Raw genomic sequence first — 18,913 nt, 5'->3', positions numbered from 1 at the left:
GTTGATAAAATCTGCGCAAACATATGTTTTCTTCCCATTGGTAACAATCTTCCATCCAACAAAAATTATTGGGCATTCCCTTGGCATAAAAATTGGCTATTATTCTCCTGTGTTTTGGCGGGCAGTCTTTCAATCCGTATATATCATGAAACATCAATTTGTTTAAAACGGTGTGGTTGAGGTGTACTTGCTTACTCCGCACCAACTTTTCCAAAAAACGGCTTCTATTTTCTGGTATTGTTTTTTATTTTGATTTCAAAAAGTTCATCGACGTACGTCTCTAATCGGTAAGGTGGAAAAACAATTGAATTGAAGAGTTGTGCTGAGTTGAAATTGCCTTTCTGCAGATTTAGTTTTTGGGTTATTGAAGCTCTTGACGGATAAGCTTTGTTAATTAGATGCATTAGATGATGACTGGGAGATAACGTGCTTGAAAAAAATACACCTAGATAACAAAAACTGTTAGTAAATCCAACTTATCTTTTCGATATATAGAATTTTTCATCGACAGCTAAACGGCCACCTCTTCTGAATTTCATGCATTTTGGTCTTGTTTACATTAATTTTCAAATACGTGTTCAGATTATTCAAACTTTATAGTAGTTGGCATTGGCTATGGCTCCCAATTACTAAGTCATCAGCGTAAAATATAACATCTAGCGCCTTGCATTTCAGCTCAAAATGTAATTCAGCAATGAATAAACTAAAAAAGAGTGGTGAGAATTTGTCTCCTTGTGCAACTTCTGATGTCTCTTCAATCTCATTTGACAAGAATTCTCCATCAAGGATCTGCTGGAAGTTGCATTTTAGTACTGATTGTATTGTGTGTAGCATATTCTCGTGGAGCCCCATTTTTATCAGTCTTATAAGCAGCTGGTTCCTATTTACGAAATCGAAAGCTTTTTCGTAGTCAATGAAGCAGGCATAGTATTTGCCATTGCAGCTGATATTATGCTTGATTGCTTTTTTCAAGTGCGAAACTGTGTCGATTGTTGAGTTTGCGTCCGAAACCATATCGGCTTGGTGGTAAAACTTGATTGCGCTCGACCCATTTTCTTAAAAGCTGGTAAATGATACCCGTGAACAACTTGTACATGCAACATAACTGGCTAATGCAACTGAAGGAACTTGGTTCTGTTTTGCCTTTGTACAGTTGTTTAATATATGATAACTACCAAATTCGGGGTACATTATGCTCCGCAAAGCAAGTGGTTAAATGATACCCGTGAACAACTTGTACAAGCAACATAACAGGCTAATGCAACTGAAGGAACTTGGTTCTGTTTTGCCTTTGTACAGTGGTTTAATATATGACAACTACCAAATTCGGGGTACATTATGCTCCGCAAAGCAAGTGGTTAAATAAATGGAATACGTATCTTTGCATTGGCTGAAAACCTAATTTAATGCTAGTGTTGGTTATTCCATCTGGTCCCGCTGCTTTTCCAGCTTTTAACTCTGAAGCTGCCTCGGTATTTTCTTCGTGTTAATGGATCCATCAAATGTCCGGTATACTTCCAGTTTGGAAAACAATAATCGTGGTTTCCTATGAGTTGCTCGTCTGAAAGTTTATCTGATATTTCGACCTCAGCTTTAAATAGACCTTCGAAATATGATTCCTAAGTTGGAATTGTAATTCTGGATACTTTTGTTAAATTCTCGCCTTTGATTCCGCTTTTCTGATTATGAAACTTTCGCGATCTATTTCATGCATCATTTTGTGTTTTCTGCAAAGTTTCTTACAGGCTCTATTCATTTTAAAATAATCAGAATCTGCTTTATGTCTCTGTCTGTATCAAGCTTTTAACTGCTGATGCAATAATTAGTTCTATTTTTAATCATTTCTGTGATTTTCTTTCAGGCTGAACGGTTGCCGATTCATGAATAGCCTTGGCGAATTCGTCATACGATGTGTCCAATGCGTTGCTATCGAGTGGCTTTTCTTTCCTTCGTTCAGTTGTTCAATATCGAATTGATGCATTTGCTTCTTTCTGCTTTCAGCTTTATCTTGTTATTTTACCTACTCACTGCTTCGCTACTCTAATTCGCTTTACCACTCTAATTCGCTACTCACCTAAATTCGATGATTCAAGAAAATCATAGCTCACTTTTTGTCAAGTGAAAATTTCTATTTGAAAATTCCGGTAACGTCTCGTGTGAGTTTTCGTTTCAACAACTGGAAAATCTGTTCAACTAGCTAATAGTTACACTACATAGAAATTTCGACTGAATAGAAAAGTTTGAATATATTATTATTAGGTTGCGCTAAGAGGCAAAGTATGACAGTTTTGTGCTTAGCAGTTGCGATGAATGAACGGCGTGTTGATCCGGGAACTTCGCCTTTAAAATAAACGCTATGAAACAAGGTGGCTAATGTAATTAAAGGTATTTGACCATGTGTTTTTAGATGAATGGTGCAGACTCCGGAATGTTTAGCAATTCCAACTTTTGCGCACTTTCTTATCGGCTGAGAGGAATTCGCTACTCACAACTCGACAAATGGAACCTGTTCTTCCGAGTTTGACGTCTTCGAACGTTCTCTGGTGAGAAATTTATCCTTGCACAACCTTTGAAGTGTTTCTTTTGAACGTGTGCATGCAAATTTTTTGATTGATCGTTCTGTCTATCTGATTGTCTTTACTTCTACGCTTTCGACTTTTTTTGTTTTGAGTGATCGAAACTTCTCACAATTTTATGCAACTGAAGTTTTTGGCGGCGTTGTACTTTTAAAAGTCAAATGAAGTGCTCTAAAATTGGTGGCATTATTTTAAATCGACGCAAATTCGGTAATGGTGTTACTGTTGAGAACTTTGAAATCAAGAAAAATGGGAAATGTGATTACAGAACAAGATGAGATTGAAGTTAACAGTAATGGAAAAGAATTTAACGGCACGGTTCCGAATATGGCGCCACAATATTAGTGTAAATGAGAAGTTTAAGCCCCCACGCCTTATTCTATAATTCAATGAAAGTACGTCATTTTCTGGTGACGTCAGTTGAATTTGCGGGCTCAGCTCTAGATATCCAGTAATTACCAAAATTGAAATCTTCCTCGGCTACGAAATTATAGGCCCACCTATTATGGTATATTTACCATGATTAGTATTAGTAGTAGTAGTAGTAAAGGCTTTAGGATTTAAACATAAATAAATCCAAGGGTTTGTTAGACCCACATGAGTTCAGTCCAAAGGTAGTTTTAGTTTAGTCTAGTTTTTTCCAGTTATTGCAGTGGTCACATTTGCAAACAATTCGCCAAGTGCATTTGTCCCTCTTGTCATATTTTCTCAGAAAGTAGTCCCAGTAGATTTTTGAGATGGTGTCTTTATTGAGATATTTTCCGTAGCTGGTGTACACTCTGATAATAATATTGTATAATAATTTTGTACGATGGAAGAAGTTTTCATCGGTTTTGTAGAGTCGATTCGTTCCGATCGTCAGTTCTCCTCTTGTATGCTGTCGAGTTTTATCTTCGGTGACTCTAGGTAGATCAACAACAACGTCGTATTCGTTTCTATCCAATGATATCAGAAGCAGGAGATTGTGCATTTCGACATATAAGCTGAGAGGCAGCAGCTTCAGCTGTAGAAGTCGATCTTTGTATTCAAAACTTGCATTCAGTATCCACTTGGTAGCAATTTCCTGCACCCTTTCAAACTTCGCAAGATTCGACTTGTTCGGCTGCCATGCTTGAGAGCAGTAGGTCAGGACTGGCACAACGTAACCAACGTAAGAATTTAGCTTACTGTTTCGCGTGCTGTTTGTAGACAGGTTTCGTTTCAGTTGGAACAGTGCACTTAATCCCTTCTTCGTTCTCGTGGTACAGTTATCGTTCCACGTGAGATTTGAGGTGATCCATAGTCCTAGGTCGCGCTGAAGATTCGTCGGTTCAATTTCAAGGTTGTCTATTGCTGCTGTCAAAGTGCCTTTTATGTTGAGGAGCTTGCATTTAGAGGTGTTCAGTTGCATTTTGTTTTCGGAGCACCAATTCTGTATAGTCATGGCACCAATCGTGAGTTGGCTCTGAGTCAGTGCAATTATCTTGAAATCATCGGCATATCCAAAACTTTCACAATTTGACACTGAAGCTGGTAGATCATTTATGAACAGCAGAAAGAGCAGTGGTCCGAGAATGGAGCCTTGTGGAACTCCACTGCTGACACTTACTGGAGTGGATGTTTCCGCATTTATTTTAACATATTGCTCCCTGTCGCTCAAGTAGGAGCCTATGAGTTGCAACAACTTTCCGCCAATGTCAAAGGACTGGAGTTTCAGTATAAGCAAGTCATGCGGTACTTTATCGAAGGCCTTAGCAAAGTCGAGATACAGAATTGTCAGGTTGTCTACTGTGGGGTCATCGTACTTTTGGTAAATTGAATCAAGGTAGACCAACAATTGTACCACTGCTGACCTATTTTTTCGGAATCCATATTGGTTTTCGTGTAGGCGGTGTTGGCAAAACTTGTATAGTATGTTGAAGATGAGACGCTCGAGGACTTTTGACACACAGCAGAGTAAACTAATCGGTCGATAACAAGTAGTGTCTGATTTGTTTCCCCCTTTGAACACTGGCGTAACTTGACTGATTTTCCAGTATCTGGGGAAGATTCCTTTATTCGAGATTGTTTGGAATAGGAGGAGGAGTGACTTGCTGAGTGAGAAGGCGCACTTTTTTAAAACAATGTTTCCGATGTTGTCAGGTCCCGTAGACTTGTTTAGAGTTAAGTGTTCCAATATGTGCTGGATTTCTGTTTCGGAGAAAAGGAGACTATTGAGGCCTCTGTTCTCAAAAGTTTTGCAGTGATGTTGCTTCTCGTTGAAAACACTTTGGAAAAACTGATTGAATAATTTGGCCTTTTCTTGGTCAGTTTCGGCTTTTTGAGTGGACAGAGTGACGACAGGAGGAACGTTTGGTGACTTGCGAACACAACGTAGGTACTTCTGGATGTTGCTGAACTGTCGACTTTGAAAGATTTCGGTTTCAAACATTTTCAAATCTTCATTTGTGGCTTCTTTTATTTGACGCTCCATTTTCTTCAACTTCAGGAGTTTTGACAAGACCGGAGAGACCCATTGCTTCTTTTTTGTAGCTAACTTCTTCATCAGGTGTGAGGTACGGCTGGATACCCAAGGTGGAAGCGTTGACCTGTGTCTTGTAACTTTCGGAATGAAATGATCGATGAGGCTGAAGATCCATTCGTACCATTTTTTGACAAGGAAATCGAGATTACTGAAACAGTAAGGGTTGAAAGGACTGTCTACTATAGCCTTATTCAATTCGTCCCAATCCGCTTTCTTAAAGGCATATTTGACTTGATGAGGAATGTATAGTTCGCTATGGAATGCGTTTACTGTAACACTGACCGGTAGATGATCAGCACATGGCTTGCCGTTTAGTGCGTAACAGTTGTAAAGATCGGTGTCAAGATCAGTTTTGACAATCTGGTCAGGGTTGTTGGCCAGAATGACGTCTAACTGAAGATTTGAGTAGTTCAGGAAATTGTATTCCGAAAGAGCATCCAGAACAGCGTTTTCACACTCGGAATTGGAGCTCATGTTGTTCCAGTCTGTTTTGGAGAAGTTGATGTCTCCACAAATGAACACGCCTTGGTAGCCTATTCTTTTAGCATGATTTGATATTTTGGAGAGCAGAATTTCTAACTGTTGCGGCGACCAGGTGTAGTCGCTGTCTGATGGGGGGCTGTACAAACAGCATATGAGAGTCGGCTGTGGTTTTGTTTGTACACTAATCACCACAAAATCCTCAAGATGTAGGTCAATCAAAATTTGTTCGTGCATAATAGTCGATCTGATTGCTATAAGTACGCCACCGTGTTTCGTTTCGTGTTCGCATGGTATTCTGTCATTTCGGTAGATCGTGTATGCAGGTAGGAAGAGCGAATAGTTTTGAACATCAGGAGTCAGCCATGTTTCAGTGAGGCATAAAATGTCATAGCTTCGCGTTGACAAGCAGTCTGAGAACTTCAGGCGACGCCCAAATTTCATCAGACTCCTTACATTGAACGAAAGCATTTCGAGTGTGTATAGTCACCAGTTGATACCAGTATTCTCTTTTTGTGCGTTTTCAAAGACAACCCAGTTGTGTCCAACTTTATGCTCCACCTTGAGATTTCTAATACGAACTTGCCTGCTATTGTAATTATGATTGTCAATGAGATCACGGCGAATGCGCAGACATTCATTTTCTTTTTTCGCGTCTGTTGCAGACAGCTCAGGACTTATGAAGATTGGTTGTTCGTAGGCCTTTAGCAGGTGAGCTGATTTCAGAATCAGGTCTTTACTTATGATGTTTTCCATGCAAACAAGTATAGTGCGTGCCCCTTTTTTGTCAGGGTCAAATTTACCGAGACGATGAATTTTGCTCATGCGTTTGTCTTTGATTTTCAAGAAGTCTAGGATTTGCTCAACCGATTCGATGTCGGAATGCATACGCTCGTCTGGTGTTTTGGTTCTACTCTCAGGTATACCTCTTATTCGAATTCCCAGACCAGGAATGTTTGCATTTGACACGTCGCGAATTGTGCTACCGGGCAGTTTTCCAACAGCTTGTGCATAACTCTTGGGAGCAGTTGACTTTAATTCGGTCAAGTCTTTCTTTACATTTTCGATCATTGTATTTGAGTTTTCAATGATTTGCTGGAACTTTTTCATTTGTTCTCGGAGGTCTGTTAGATCGTCTTCCAATTTCGACTGTTCAGCAGGTTTTAAGATGGACTCATGTGTCTTATTTTCACTGCATTCGTTACAGATGTGAAGCAGATTTGCTTCTAACTTGACAAGGACTTCAATACTGGACTGTTCGAAGCCTGTGCAGTCGGGTGTCATGTGCATTGCTTTGCTGCAGTAGGCACATGAGAATTTTGCTTCCTTCTTTGCAATCTTGTGATTGCAAGATTGGCACGTGATAACTCTTGAGGACATTTTGGCTAGCACATGCAAAAGATTTTGATTTGTCTTAACGGATTGTTGATGAATAACTTAATAGGCAGTGTCGGTAACACACACTCACTTAAGAGGCGGTCACGTGAAACTGAAAACTTAACTCTGAAAAATATAGCTTTTCTGACAACTCAAACTCACTTAAGAGACGGTCACATGAAAAGTTTAATTTTCAGAGAACAGATGCAGGACAGAATAGAAAAGAAAAGAAAATAAAACTGCTTAGAAAAAGCCTTTCGGTAACACGAACTCACTTAAGAGACGGTCACGTGAAAGACTGCTCAAAAAGAAAAGAAAAAGCCTTTCGGTAACACGAACTCACTTAAGAGACGGTCACGTGAAAGACTAAGAGTAAGCAGCTAAAACTTTTCAGGGGTTTTGAATAGTGATTGTGAGTCCACTGTTTTCGGGCGATTGTTGTCTCTGTCTTGTAATCCGTCGTCTCAGTGACAGGTTGTTCCTCCTCCTGTTTCGGCGGGGACGAAGATCCTGGAGTTGTCGAAGATGGGCTAAGACTTTTCCAGAGAGTCTCTGTTCCAAGAAACGGCCATTGTGCAGTTGTCGGTACTGCCGAGTCAAGATGGGGTTCTTAGCCTGCCGCTTCGGTAGCAGGTGTTTGATGATGTCGATAATAAGGATTCCTGTTTTGCAAAGTTCCTCCTTTATGTTCGGGACTCCTTCGCGTTGGACATATAATATTGCGGCAATGTGGGGCTTAAGTATCTTGAGATCGGCAATGAGCTCAGCAGTGGTGAGGGGGTGATAGTTGTTGCTGGAATGCGGGGATATTGAGTTGTTGATCGTATCGTGCCAAATAACAGCTTTTTCTTTTCGAAAAACGTTTAATTGCCAGATATTTTGAACAACTTTCTTCTGATTGTTTGCTCTGATATTGAGACTCAGGCCAGGCTTCGTGAATACCCAACGTCTGAGCTTCTTTCGGGTGTCTTTTGGTGTCGCTACAATAAGTTGATGCAGTGAACTTGCTCCAAATATGATCATCAGCAAAGTCAGGGGGCCACCACGGCTGCCCCGTATATCATATTTAAACGTTGCCCCCCCACCTTTGAGGGGCACTCAGGCTCTCGTGACAGTGCCCCTCAAAGGCTCTACTGTTGAGGAACAACTTATGAGAGGGGGCATAGCTTATATTGCCCCTAAGCAGGTGGGGGGGGGGACTATAATGGGAGAGACCAGAAATTTCGATAAGACTCGATCAACCTCGTGACAGTGCCCCTCAAAGGCTCTACTGTTGAGGAACAACTTGGTGAAACTGTCTATCAGACGCTCTAGTCTTGAGGCTGCAGTTGTTTCGTCATTGTTCTTGGAGTTATAGTTGTTTTAGGTGCTAAAGAACGGTGACTAATTAAACGATGGCTAACAGGCGGATTAAACGCAAGGCCAGCGGTGGCTGCGGAAGCGCAGTGGGCGGTGCTTCAGGGAATGTCGGTGGTATGGGATCGATTGGAGGACGTTATGGGTTTAGTTCAACTCAACTCGTGACGCCATCAACGGTTTCGTCCTCCGTCGGACCGGTGACGGTGCGCGAGCAATTGACAGCAATACGTGGTGCTACAAAACCCAACTCAGGCTCTCAAATTTCATTTACTCGTTTATCTATATCCAGTACAAATAGCCAATTTAGTAGCAACAGTGCTATGCGGAGTCGACTGCATCCTTTGCAGCCGACACATGTTGATGCAGTTGGTACTCATCTTTGTCTAAACAGGTGCTATTCATCTCGTGGTGCTAACATCGGTCTAGGAATAACGGCAAACCCCAGCAACTACAATAATAATTCTACACTCAGACAAATAACGCCTGCCCTTAAGCGGGTTACTGCAATTCAGACCCCAACTACAAATCTTCCCCTTGCTGCGAGACTATCGTTCCCAAATACCCTGTGCTCAAATGCAATAATTGTTAACACATCCGACAAAAACTCATTTCTACAAAAAACAAAATGTGACGGTTCAACATTTCAGCCATTGGTAAGGACAACTATTCTTAATAACGAATCAGCTGTTTCTGTAGCTGAAGAATTTGAAGCTGACAGAGAAGTTGAGCTTATTAATTCAAATTTTGGACATTTGACCTCAAAGGTTGCCACTGGTCGCGTGAATAAAAGGAGAAAGATAACAAGGAACTCTCCGAGACTGAAATCGATCAGAAAGCTTCGACCATCACCGAGGACCTGTAAAAGTCCAGGGATTGTTTCATTTGGACTTCAACCTCAAGCAGGTTTCAAGACAGCTACAATTCAAAAACGGGCTAAACGACAACTTAAAATCAGCTCCCCCATAAAGCAAGAACATTCAAATCCCACTCTGTGTCTTGATGCTCTAAAGCAACGACAGAAACAATTGCAGAAAATTGTGATAACTTTGAAACGGAAACCCAGGCAATTTATAAATCTAAAACAAGGTAATTTCACTAATGCGCGCACCCTTCATTAAATTCACGTCTTTACTTCACGTGATGTATTACTATGAATTAATTGTGTTTAGTGTTAGACCAGACTCGACGCGTGAAGGAAGAGATCAGCAACTTCAGCGATTGCTTAAATACCCAGAGTTTCGGGTATGTTTGAACAATTAAAATTTGACAAACCAAATTTGAAATCTAGCTTTTAGATTGATATCTGACCGGTTGTCTATTAGCTTACAGCTGTTCGTTTAGGTCTCGGCTGTTTTGTTCAACTCCACTGATTCAAGATGAATGCCTCGCAGCTGTTGCTGAAAATTTGGGGTCTGAAGTGGTACCAAAGGAAGAAGAGAATGAATACGTTAGCACATCTAGCACGAGTGAACAAATTAGTGCTGCATCCAATGAAACTCTTGCTGAACCCGAGAAAGACAGCAGCGAAGAAAGTGGTGATCCTGTCATTATCGGAGAATCCTTTGATGATTTGATTCCGGAAGAATTTATGATGGATGAGAGTGAGATCTTGGGTATTTCTCTTGACAACATTTCGGCTTTTGGTGAAGACGATTTTGGTGACCTAGACTTCGACGAGGAGACGAGGTCAAGTTTTCCAGAGGAATCAAATAATGAGTTTCTCTATCAGGATTCGGAGTTTTTAGGTAATGGCATTAATTTGGCATATGGCAAGGCTTTGTTTTAGAAATATGGACAAGTTAGCTTAGTCAGTTAATTGCATAGCTTTGTCAGTAACTAGCAGACCTCCTGAAATTCAGAGTAAGTTAGCAGCTTCAGTCAATCTTTTGAAAACTCAGAGCTCAACTTTAAGACTAAAGGCAACTTTCATGCTAAGTATTTGTTTGAGAGAGTTTAACGTAGCTGTTACAGGTTCGATTTCAAAATAATTGTAAAGATGTTTTTACATCCCCTTCAAAGCAGCTTTTGCTCATTGATGCATTTTTTTTTGCAAAACCTTTGAGTGGACTGAAACAATCTCACTATTCTATCAAAATGGCTTAAAAAGCTGTCGAATTTTGAGACATTTTGGTCGAATAGTTTTTTGGTAAAACTTTTCTCCGAAATGACAGAGAGCGGAGAACAAAATAGTCTTGTGGAATTAAACTTTTAGCACGATTTCATCAATTTTTGTATTCAAATCAAAGCTATATCAGCTAAAATTATCATTGGAAACAGTTTTTACCGGTTTACTGTACGCAGTCACAGCATTGCGAATAGTTAAGGTGATTCAAGGTTCTGTGTTGTAGATATTAGTCTCTAACGGAAACCGTTTTTCAATTTTAGGGGAAGTTTGCTAACATTTAGTAGACGTTTAATTGCTCTCAAACAAAGTTTGTAGCAATTATATTAGTCCTGTCGGTCTTTTTTATGCGATTTATCGCTTGACCGATTTTTCGTCTGACGCTTTTGACTTTTCGTCCTCAAAAATGGAATAAAAAGGTAGCGCCCAGCGGGGATTAAGTGCTCTAAAGCCTTGTAGCTCTGTTTGGTGTGAAGCGCGGTTCTTAGAGGTTGAAGACCCCACCACTGTTGACCCCCCTTTTGCTCCCACCCCCCCCCCCCACGCGTTGATACCCCGAACCTACTGTTGCCCCCCCTCAGCCTTCGGTGCTCCCCCCCCCCCCCCCCCCCGTTTCTATCTACTGACGTACAACCTCTCGCTAAAAACACTCAAATTTTTACTATTTTGCTTTAAAGCTTTTTGAAAGTGACATTTTTTGATTTTTATCAGCTCTAGGTGGCAAGTAACCTCGTCTAGGTTTTAATAATAGGTTACTGCATAGTTTCTAGTTGCAATGGTATGGTTTCAACATTTTATCCCGAATTTTAGCAATTTTTGAAAGTTTTTCGAAATTTTTTCTCATTTTAAAGGTTTCTCTAGCCTCCAGAGCCACGGAACTCGGGTTTGATATGTTATTGCATAGTTTATAGATGCAATGGAATGTTTTTCAAGATTTTAATAATCACGAATTTAAGCAATTTTAAAATACTTGCATTTCGTGTTTTTGAATTTATCCGGTAACAGGGGCCCTGGGACCTCCACCGAGGTGTGATAATAAGCTGCTGAATGGTTTGTAGAGTAAATGGGATGGTGATCAATATTTTTTATGACCGCAATTTTAGTAATTTTTGGGTAGAATTAAAATAATTCAAATTTTTGGAAATTTTTTGTTTCAAGTGTATGGATCTTTATCAACCAGTGAAAACATTTCAGGTTTGAAACAGGGATACTGGACAGCCTCTTGAGACAATGAAATAGTTCTTAAGATATTATTATCTTGAATTTTAGCAAGATTTGGTTAAAATTTGTCATTGTTTCCAAAATTTTTCTATACTTTTTGTCCTTTTCTCGAATTTAACGAACATTACTGCCGAACGAACTTTTTAGGTCTCGGAGATGGGTTACTTTAAAGAACTTTTGAGACGAAAAGTGGTTGTGAACTTTTTTTACTGCGAAGTTGAAAACTTTTTGCCTTTTTTTCTTTGATTTATTTACTAAACATGGCTAGAAAACTAGAAGTTGCAGAGTCGAATCCCATCATGAAAAATATTTCTATCTCTCTTTCTCTCTCTGTCCGGCTACGGTTTCCTTCCTTCTCTTTCTCGTTCACGTTTTATCTCTCTCTCACTCTATCTCTTTTTTTGTTGATGCCACACTTCAGCTACTGCGCCCTTCAATCGAAAGCTAGCCTCACTAAACCGTGGCTAACTACTGACGAAGCCAACCGCTCACCGATTGTTCGAGAGCAATTCGCCCGACGTTAGTCGGTTATGTTTATTAATATTGAGTTTTTATAATCTTATTGTGCTTTTGACAACTGTCCTGTCAAATCGCCGAGGCGCGAGATATTAAATCGAAGTGCACTTAAAATCAACGATGTACCGGAAATGCTGAAAAATAAGTTCAAGAAGATGGCTGGTTTTGTTATGTCATTGTTTTCTAATTGCTCTCAGTTGAAGTTTTCAGCAATTATTATAGGTTTTTGTCTGATTGTTTCTTAGGACTATGTGACTTTCGTCCCTAAAAACTGGATAAACAGGTAAAGCCCGGAAAGAATTAAGTTACTTTACGGCGCACTAGTTTCTAAGCATGTGATACAACGAAACGGTTTGGAAACATAAATTCGTAGTGTAAAGGGTGGGCGGTTTTTAGAGTATAAATGAAATTATTTAATCTGTTTGTTTTCATCTTGTCTGTAATTCTGATGTCTTTCTAGCTTTTATCTAATTTTATTAGATTTGATGACTTTAATAAAAATTTGTTCCTCTAATTGCTGTATTAGAGGAGGAAGTTCTTTCTCATATGGCTGCTATAGCTGAAGTATAATTGGCCTTGTTTTTTAATTGCTCTCGAGCAAAGCTTGATGCAATTCAAACGTGTGTGTCGTTTGCTTGACTTTTTTTGCGCTTTTGTTCATGAGTGATTTTTTTTTGCGTTTAGTTCTTGTTTGAAAGATCTGTGTTGCTTTCATTCTGAAGTTTGTTGCTAAAATAAATGCGCATGTGAGCGAAAGAGAAGAAAAGTCATTGTAGGTTCGTGGTTAAGATTGCTGACGGTCATCCTGGAGGTACGGGGTTTGAACTTTCTATGTCCCTTTTCTCTCGTAAATCTTCTGTATGCTATATATATAACAGGCGTAAGTTGAATTGCCCCTGCCTCTCAATCGAGAGCAATTCATACGACGTTGATAAGTTTTTTTTGGTTTCAAGATTTTTGTAACGACCGTATTGCGTCACGCTCACTTTAATTTTGTTCATTCTTTCTTGTTTTCATACTTGGTTGAATGTGATATCAATTTTGGCTTTTGAGTTTCATGCGAGTGAAATATTTCGGGGCACAAATGACTTCCCTCGCTCTCAAAATGGCTTTTCCTAGCTATCAAAAATTACGCTTGCTGACGGTCAATGTCAAAAGAGCAAAATCAAAAACGAGATAAAGCCTGGTCAATGAGTCATATTGCATTAGGTAATCAAAGTTCATTAGAGCGTTTGCTGGCGGACACTATCATCAAACTTGAAAGCTTTCAGTTTAGAATCTGAATTAAGTATAGTTTTAGAATCTAACTGAAATTGCACATCGAATGAAAACATTTTGGAAACTTAGGGAAAAAAACTCAATTTCCATCTCCTTTAATTGCTCTCAAGCGAAATTTGCAGCAATTGTATTTCTCCGGTAGTCATTTTATGCGATTTTTTTGCATAATCGATTTTTCGTCTGACCCGTATGACTTTGCGTCCTTAAATGGGATAAACAGGTGACGCTGGGAAGGCATTAAGTTCTCGCAGAGCCTTACTTTTAACCAGTCTAAGAATGCGATTCACCAAAATTGTTTTGAGGACTCAATTGCATGGTGTGAAGGACGGTTCTTAATCTGAAGCACTTGACCCCCCCCCCCCCCCCGACCACCAACCCAGGCCACCCTCCTCCTGGCTGTTTGGACCCCCTTGTCGTGCAACACTACCCCCTATGAGTTGACCACCCCACCCCCCCCCCCCCATACTTGCATCAGCGCTCAGACCATAAGGAGAAGTACGAGTCAAAGAAATTTATTAGGCCTTGCTTCGGAGGTCGTTTTATGTTAACCTCGCAATCTCAATAAGTTCCTGGGCTGCTCTCAATGTATCCACGGGGAACAAAAATTTTAGTAGATTGAAAATTTCAGTTTATATTGACAAAAAACCAGTCCCAGGAAAAAACAGACCAATTATATCGAAGACTAGACTAGAAAGACCTGTATTAGAAAAGTTCAATGTTCAAAATTGTTCAACCTCCTTTTGACTCTATTAAACTTCGGAGACAAAAACTGTGCATAGGTTCTGTTATTATCAGAGAAGAATGGAAAAATACACTCTAACATTCGTTTTCGGATTCACCCATCCATTTGTTGTATCTGAAAGGATATTTTTAGCGAGACATGTTACTGATCGGTTTTAAATTTTAGGTGAACAGAAGGTGAATGAGAACTATACCTCTTTGACCAGAGATAGATTTGACGTAGCAATAAATAAAAATAGCGGGTTTTCTGTCAATCCGGATGGCTGGACGCCAAACATTGCCCTCACAAACGCTAAGGAGAAACGAAAAGTTGATGTTTCCCTGTTCTGTAGTGCAAACAACAATGATATGAACCGAGAGAATAATTCTTCCCTGAAAACAGAAAGTTTTGAAGCTTGCAATTATGAAGCATCTAAATCAACGAAGCAGCGCAAGGAGTCCAGAGAAGAAATTGATCATCAGCAGTTACGAAGTTTGTTGAGGACTCCTGCGATTATTGAAACGTTCGCCAACATTTCTTGTACAACATCGGCGAGAATCGACTCGCCGATGCTAATGACAACTTCGCCTTCGGACGAGCTCGTTTCAATGGCGTCTTAAAAACACGTTTTTACTTGAACAATTTAAATAGTCTGTGCACGATAGTTTCTATAATCTGACTACAAAAGGGTGGGGCTGTGCTAAAATGAAATTTATAGGTTTTTATACTCTGCCTGTGAAGAGAAGAGCGGCTTTTATGTTTCATTCCTTTCAACTTTTGCTATTTTGACATCCCGTGTAATTCAGGACCTGTTTTTCCTCTTAATTTTCTCAATTTCGTCCCTTACTGGAGTGAACTGGTGCCCTTTTGTGCTAATTTCGTTTTGATCGTAATGGTGTTTAATACGACATCCTCACAAAACCGGAGATTATTTGTAGTGCGTATTTTGTGCTCTTTTTCAAATACTAGTGCTTACTTAATTAGACTAACTCACCCTCAATACGGATGCTTTTTCATGTAAGGTCACTATTTTTCAGTTCGAAAATCTTTCGTGACAGACTCCAAATATACTGAGATAGTCCCAACCTGATTTTTTTTAATAGTCATCATCAAGTTTTTATTAATCCAAGAAAAGTTTAAATGAAGCTTGGTCAATGTGTTTCACCTGACGGCACGATAGCTTATGTGAGTCCGTATAAGGTTAAACTTTTGAGTAGATTTTGTGGGTTCTAAATCAGATGACGAAACAAAATGATCCGGTAGAAGACAACGATTGCTTGGGTTGCTAAAATTGCGAGAACTAGGATCATTTGAAGTATCAAATATTCTATACCGGCGGCTAAATTATCAAGTGTCCGGAATCCGAGAATTGTAGAAATGAGAAAAGCTGCTAAAAACGATTGATTACCTTGTTGTAGGGTAGTGTTTTTGTGGTAGGTTGTGAATTTGGAGTTTGTGAGTGTCGAATGTGTTTTTGCACTTGGTGCTAATTTAGAGTGCTATTATTTAGTATGAGGATGCTTGTGTAGTGGATAGAAACAAAACACTTTATTACACTATACAATACTACTATACTCGTTCAACTGATGTCTGATGCTAGAAATTGTACATTTTATTTCGTAGTGCTTGTTCTTTTTTGTAGTTCCAAGTGATTAAAGGTCTAACGTCACGAAATGGATCCAAATTTTGATTGAAGGCCAGCGTTCTTCAAATCTAATATCTAAAGCAAGTTTTTTTAAGCTTGAAAATGTTTGTCAATGTTGCAAATTTTGCAACATGTGCAGAAATAAAATAAATGCACGAAAGCTTTAAAATGTTGATTCTCTAATGATTGCTGAAGATTTAAACAAAAATAATTTTACGCAGCTGATATCGAGAAAGTGGATCCCTCCTCCCCGACAAGTTCCCGTCCGTTTGTCACTGTGCTTATAATTGATAGTACAATTTTTACTATCTAAGTAGAAAAATTTCGGGTACAAATTTGATGGATTGCCCGAAAATAATAAGTCAGCTTTGAAAGTTTTTTTAGTGGCGGCAGCAGAATTTTTCAAGATTATGCAACTGATAGTCAAAATAAAGTTAAGGTAACTTCAAGAGAATTAAAAGCTGTTAATTAAAATTGTGGCGGTTGGTTTGTATTTGCTGATGCATACCATGTACCTTTTAGAACTGAACCAACTACTGATTCTGAGCTATGTAGCCTGTTATTACCAGATTTTTCACGGCAGTTTATCAGAAAAATTGAGATTAAAGCGAAAAAGTGAAGAATCTGAAATGATTGCAGCGACATTAGTGTTAACAATTATTTGCATAACATCTATCTTGTTCATTTTTTATTTAGCGTTGACTTAGACTCAATTTAAGTATTTCATTTTGTATTTTTATCTTATCAGGTGATTGAGAATTGCTGTCCAAGCTCCCTGAATCTGGTGTAGATTTATGGGTATTTGTACAGCATAGATAATTGGGTCTTGTGTCGCGAGAAAGCAAATTTAGCTTCCTCTGAACCTCAAGACAAACACGATCCGATCCGATCTTCATTAATTTGTACATCCTTAGTGTTACAAAATCTTTGTAGCTTTCAACTGACCAAAAGCTGAAGTATCTTGACTATTTTTGAAATTGTAACGTCAAGATAATGTTGCAAGATCTTCCATTTGTTCGGTTATACTAAGATGTTATCAAAACGTGTCAGGATATATGACTTTACTTAAGCATGGCAAGTGTTGTCTAAATTTAGGATCTGGCATTACAAAATGTTCTAGGTTTCGTTTCACTGGTTTTGCCAAGGTGGTTGTGTGAACAATAATTTCTAGGCAGGAATTGTTTTGATTGGCAGTTTTAAATTTTAATACTTCTGATCTATTGTCTGGCTTTCAGAAAAAGTCGAAGTTATTTTTGTTTCAGAAAAGGAAAATAACTTCGATTTGTAGCCTTCATAAAACTGTCTTAAGTCAAATCCGGAATTGAGATGACTTTTGTTCACTCGCATAATAAATGACGTAATGTTTTGAAATTGGCGATGTGGCATAAGTGATATAGTGAGCATTAATTGAATTGAATTGAAGTGAACTTGAAATGAATTAAACAATGTTTCGATTTTAGAAATATTGAAAATCGTACCCAGAGTACGAGTAATATTTGTGATGCTTACCCAAAGCTGTCTGAATAATGATAACTACTTCATCTGAACAATACACGTTTGCTCTCCGTTTGATAATGGTTTTGTTACTAATGAGTATACTTAACTTGAAACTGAACAGTTAAACTTTACGTTTTGATCTCTTGAAATGATGAAAATATGATCATTGATTGCCTGAGATAACTACTTTCGTTCTTCTGAAAAGTAATCTGACAACATCTTCTGAATTCGTAGATAAATTCGGAAGATCAAGTTAATCCACCCAAAGGTTGTTAAAAAATGGAGAAATCAATTCCACTGGCTGAGATGTTTTGAGTCATTTTTTGTGATACCAGATATGCTGATAGCTTGACTGATTTTTCTTTCGTGTAATGATGATAGAACTCAATGATTTGCGATGATACTGTTTCCTGTTAGTCTGAGATTTGGCCGAGCTTAATTATACACTTTTCCACTCTGTCATGTTATTAGTTTTTTATTTCGAATTTTCTGAGCATTAGTAATACAAACATAGAACGTGGAGTGCATGATGAAGTTTAAATTTTGACTCCCTGAGATGAATACTTTCGTTCTTCTTATTTGCAAGCTAAGGGCAAGTGTCGGTAATGGTTTCCGGTAAAGGAGGGCATATTTACTGTTCAGCGATGTGCGTGGGTGGAGAACGAGTTCTGAGAAGGGGTCACGAGAAAGACGTACTGTGCTCAAGTCCGTTTACCTCAATCTAAAAGGTAGGATATAAAGTGCTATTGATGTACTCTGCTTTGCCCAATATGTCCACTTTGTTAATAATTGGTGGCGGACAATTTGATATAAATATTTCGAGTGACATTTCCTGTTAGTTTGATCATAATCGCTTTTGTTGTGCTTAAGCTACCCGCTTGAGCTGCCAATTTTCGTAACTGGTCTCGAACGAAGTTTGAAGCCAATGTGGTTTTTTGGGTGTATTTTGCTCCAGAATCTTCGTTTGGGAGATTTGACTTGTTGACAGTTTCACTTCTTGATTTTAACGTTATCTAAGTGCTCATGAGTGTGATCATTCAGAATTGACACCGCTGACTGTTATAGCCATCAAGTTAATTTTTAAACTGTGTTTGGCATTGTGAACTTTTCCTTTGTGGACAATTTTTCCTTGTGGACAATTTTTGTGGACATAAGGAAAACACTACTTTTCCTTATGTGGACAATTTTTGAGGCATAACCATGAAGACAATGTGGTAGTTATTAGAATATGGGGAAGCTATTTTCCTTATGTGGACAATTTTTGAGGCATAACCATGAAGACAATGTGGTAGTTATTAGAATATGGGGAAGCTATTTTCCCTACCACTAGTAATAATTTTACCAATTTTGAGTGTGTAGCATTGCTTCTCGGATGTATAATTTTTAACAGCTGCGATAGCTGAGAGGATATATTGTCTTTTGTTTTTTTTTACTTTTCAAAGAATGACTTGAATTGGGGCGCTGTTTTTCTGTGCATTTTTTGACTTTTCAATGAGATGTCAGTTCAGAGATGTCAAGCGGGGGGGGGGGGGGGGGGGGGGAGGGTAGTAGAGGCGTAAAAAACAATAAGTTTTTAGACATGAACAACTTTTTTTGAGCAATTTAAAGTGAGTTGAGG

General features: G+C 38.9%; 2 protein-coding genes across 2 annotated transcripts; one reads left to right on the top strand and one right to left on the bottom strand.

Moving 5' to 3' along the window:
- Window positions 1-2,219: 2,219 nt before the first annotated feature.
- Window positions 2,220-16,531, top strand: LOC142345584 (uncharacterized). Its single transcript, XM_075397705.1, has 5 exons — window positions 2,220-2,543; window positions 8,303-9,381; window positions 9,465-9,537; window positions 9,637-10,040; window positions 14,340-16,531. The coding sequence occupies exons 2-5, from the start codon at window positions 8,331-8,333 to the stop codon at window positions 14,771-14,773; spliced, it is 1,962 nt and encodes a 653-aa protein (XP_075253820.1). The 5' UTR covers window positions 2,220-2,543; window positions 8,303-8,330; the 3' UTR covers window positions 14,774-16,531.
- Window positions 4,889-6,030, bottom strand: LOC142346102 (uncharacterized). Its single transcript, XM_075398606.1, has 2 exons — window positions 5,362-6,030; window positions 4,889-5,227 (listed from the first exon to the last, which is right to left on the bottom strand). Exons 1-2 carry the CDS (start codon window positions 6,028-6,030, stop codon window positions 5,225-5,227), a joined length of 672 nt encoding a protein of 223 aa, XP_075254721.1. The 3' UTR covers window positions 4,889-5,224.
- Window positions 16,532-18,913: the final 2,382 nt, after the last annotated feature.

The sequence above is a fragment of the Convolutriloba macropyga genome, chromosome 9 (assembly GCF_964194025.1).
Source record: "Convolutriloba macropyga chromosome 9, txConMacr16.3, whole genome shotgun sequence".
Classification (NCBI taxonomy): Eukaryota; Metazoa; Xenacoelomorpha; order Acoela; family Convolutidae; genus Convolutriloba; species Convolutriloba macropyga.
The sequence above is the reverse complement of the archived record's forward strand: the minus strand, read 5'-3'. Positions and strand labels throughout refer to the sequence as shown.

What these genes read in the sequence shown, in the direction of transcription:
- LOC142346102 (XM_075398606.1), bottom strand. Translation starts at nt 6,030, where the DNA reads ATGCTTTCGTTCAATGTAAGGAGTCTGATGAAATTTGGGCGTCGCCTG.
- LOC142345584 (XM_075397705.1), top strand. Translation starts at nt 8,331, where the DNA reads ATGGCTAACAGGCGGATTAAACGCAAGGCCAGCGGTGGCTGCGGAAGC. An exon ending in ATTTATAAATCTAAAACAAG is followed by an intron (nt 9,382 to 9,464) that starts GTAATTTCACTA and finishes AATTGTGTTTAG; the next exon opens with TGTTAGACCAGACTCGACGC. An exon ending in TCAGGATTCGGAGTTTTTAG is followed by an intron (nt 10,041 to 14,339) that starts GTAATGGCATTA and finishes TTTAAATTTTAG; the next exon opens with GTGAACAGAAGGTGAATGAG.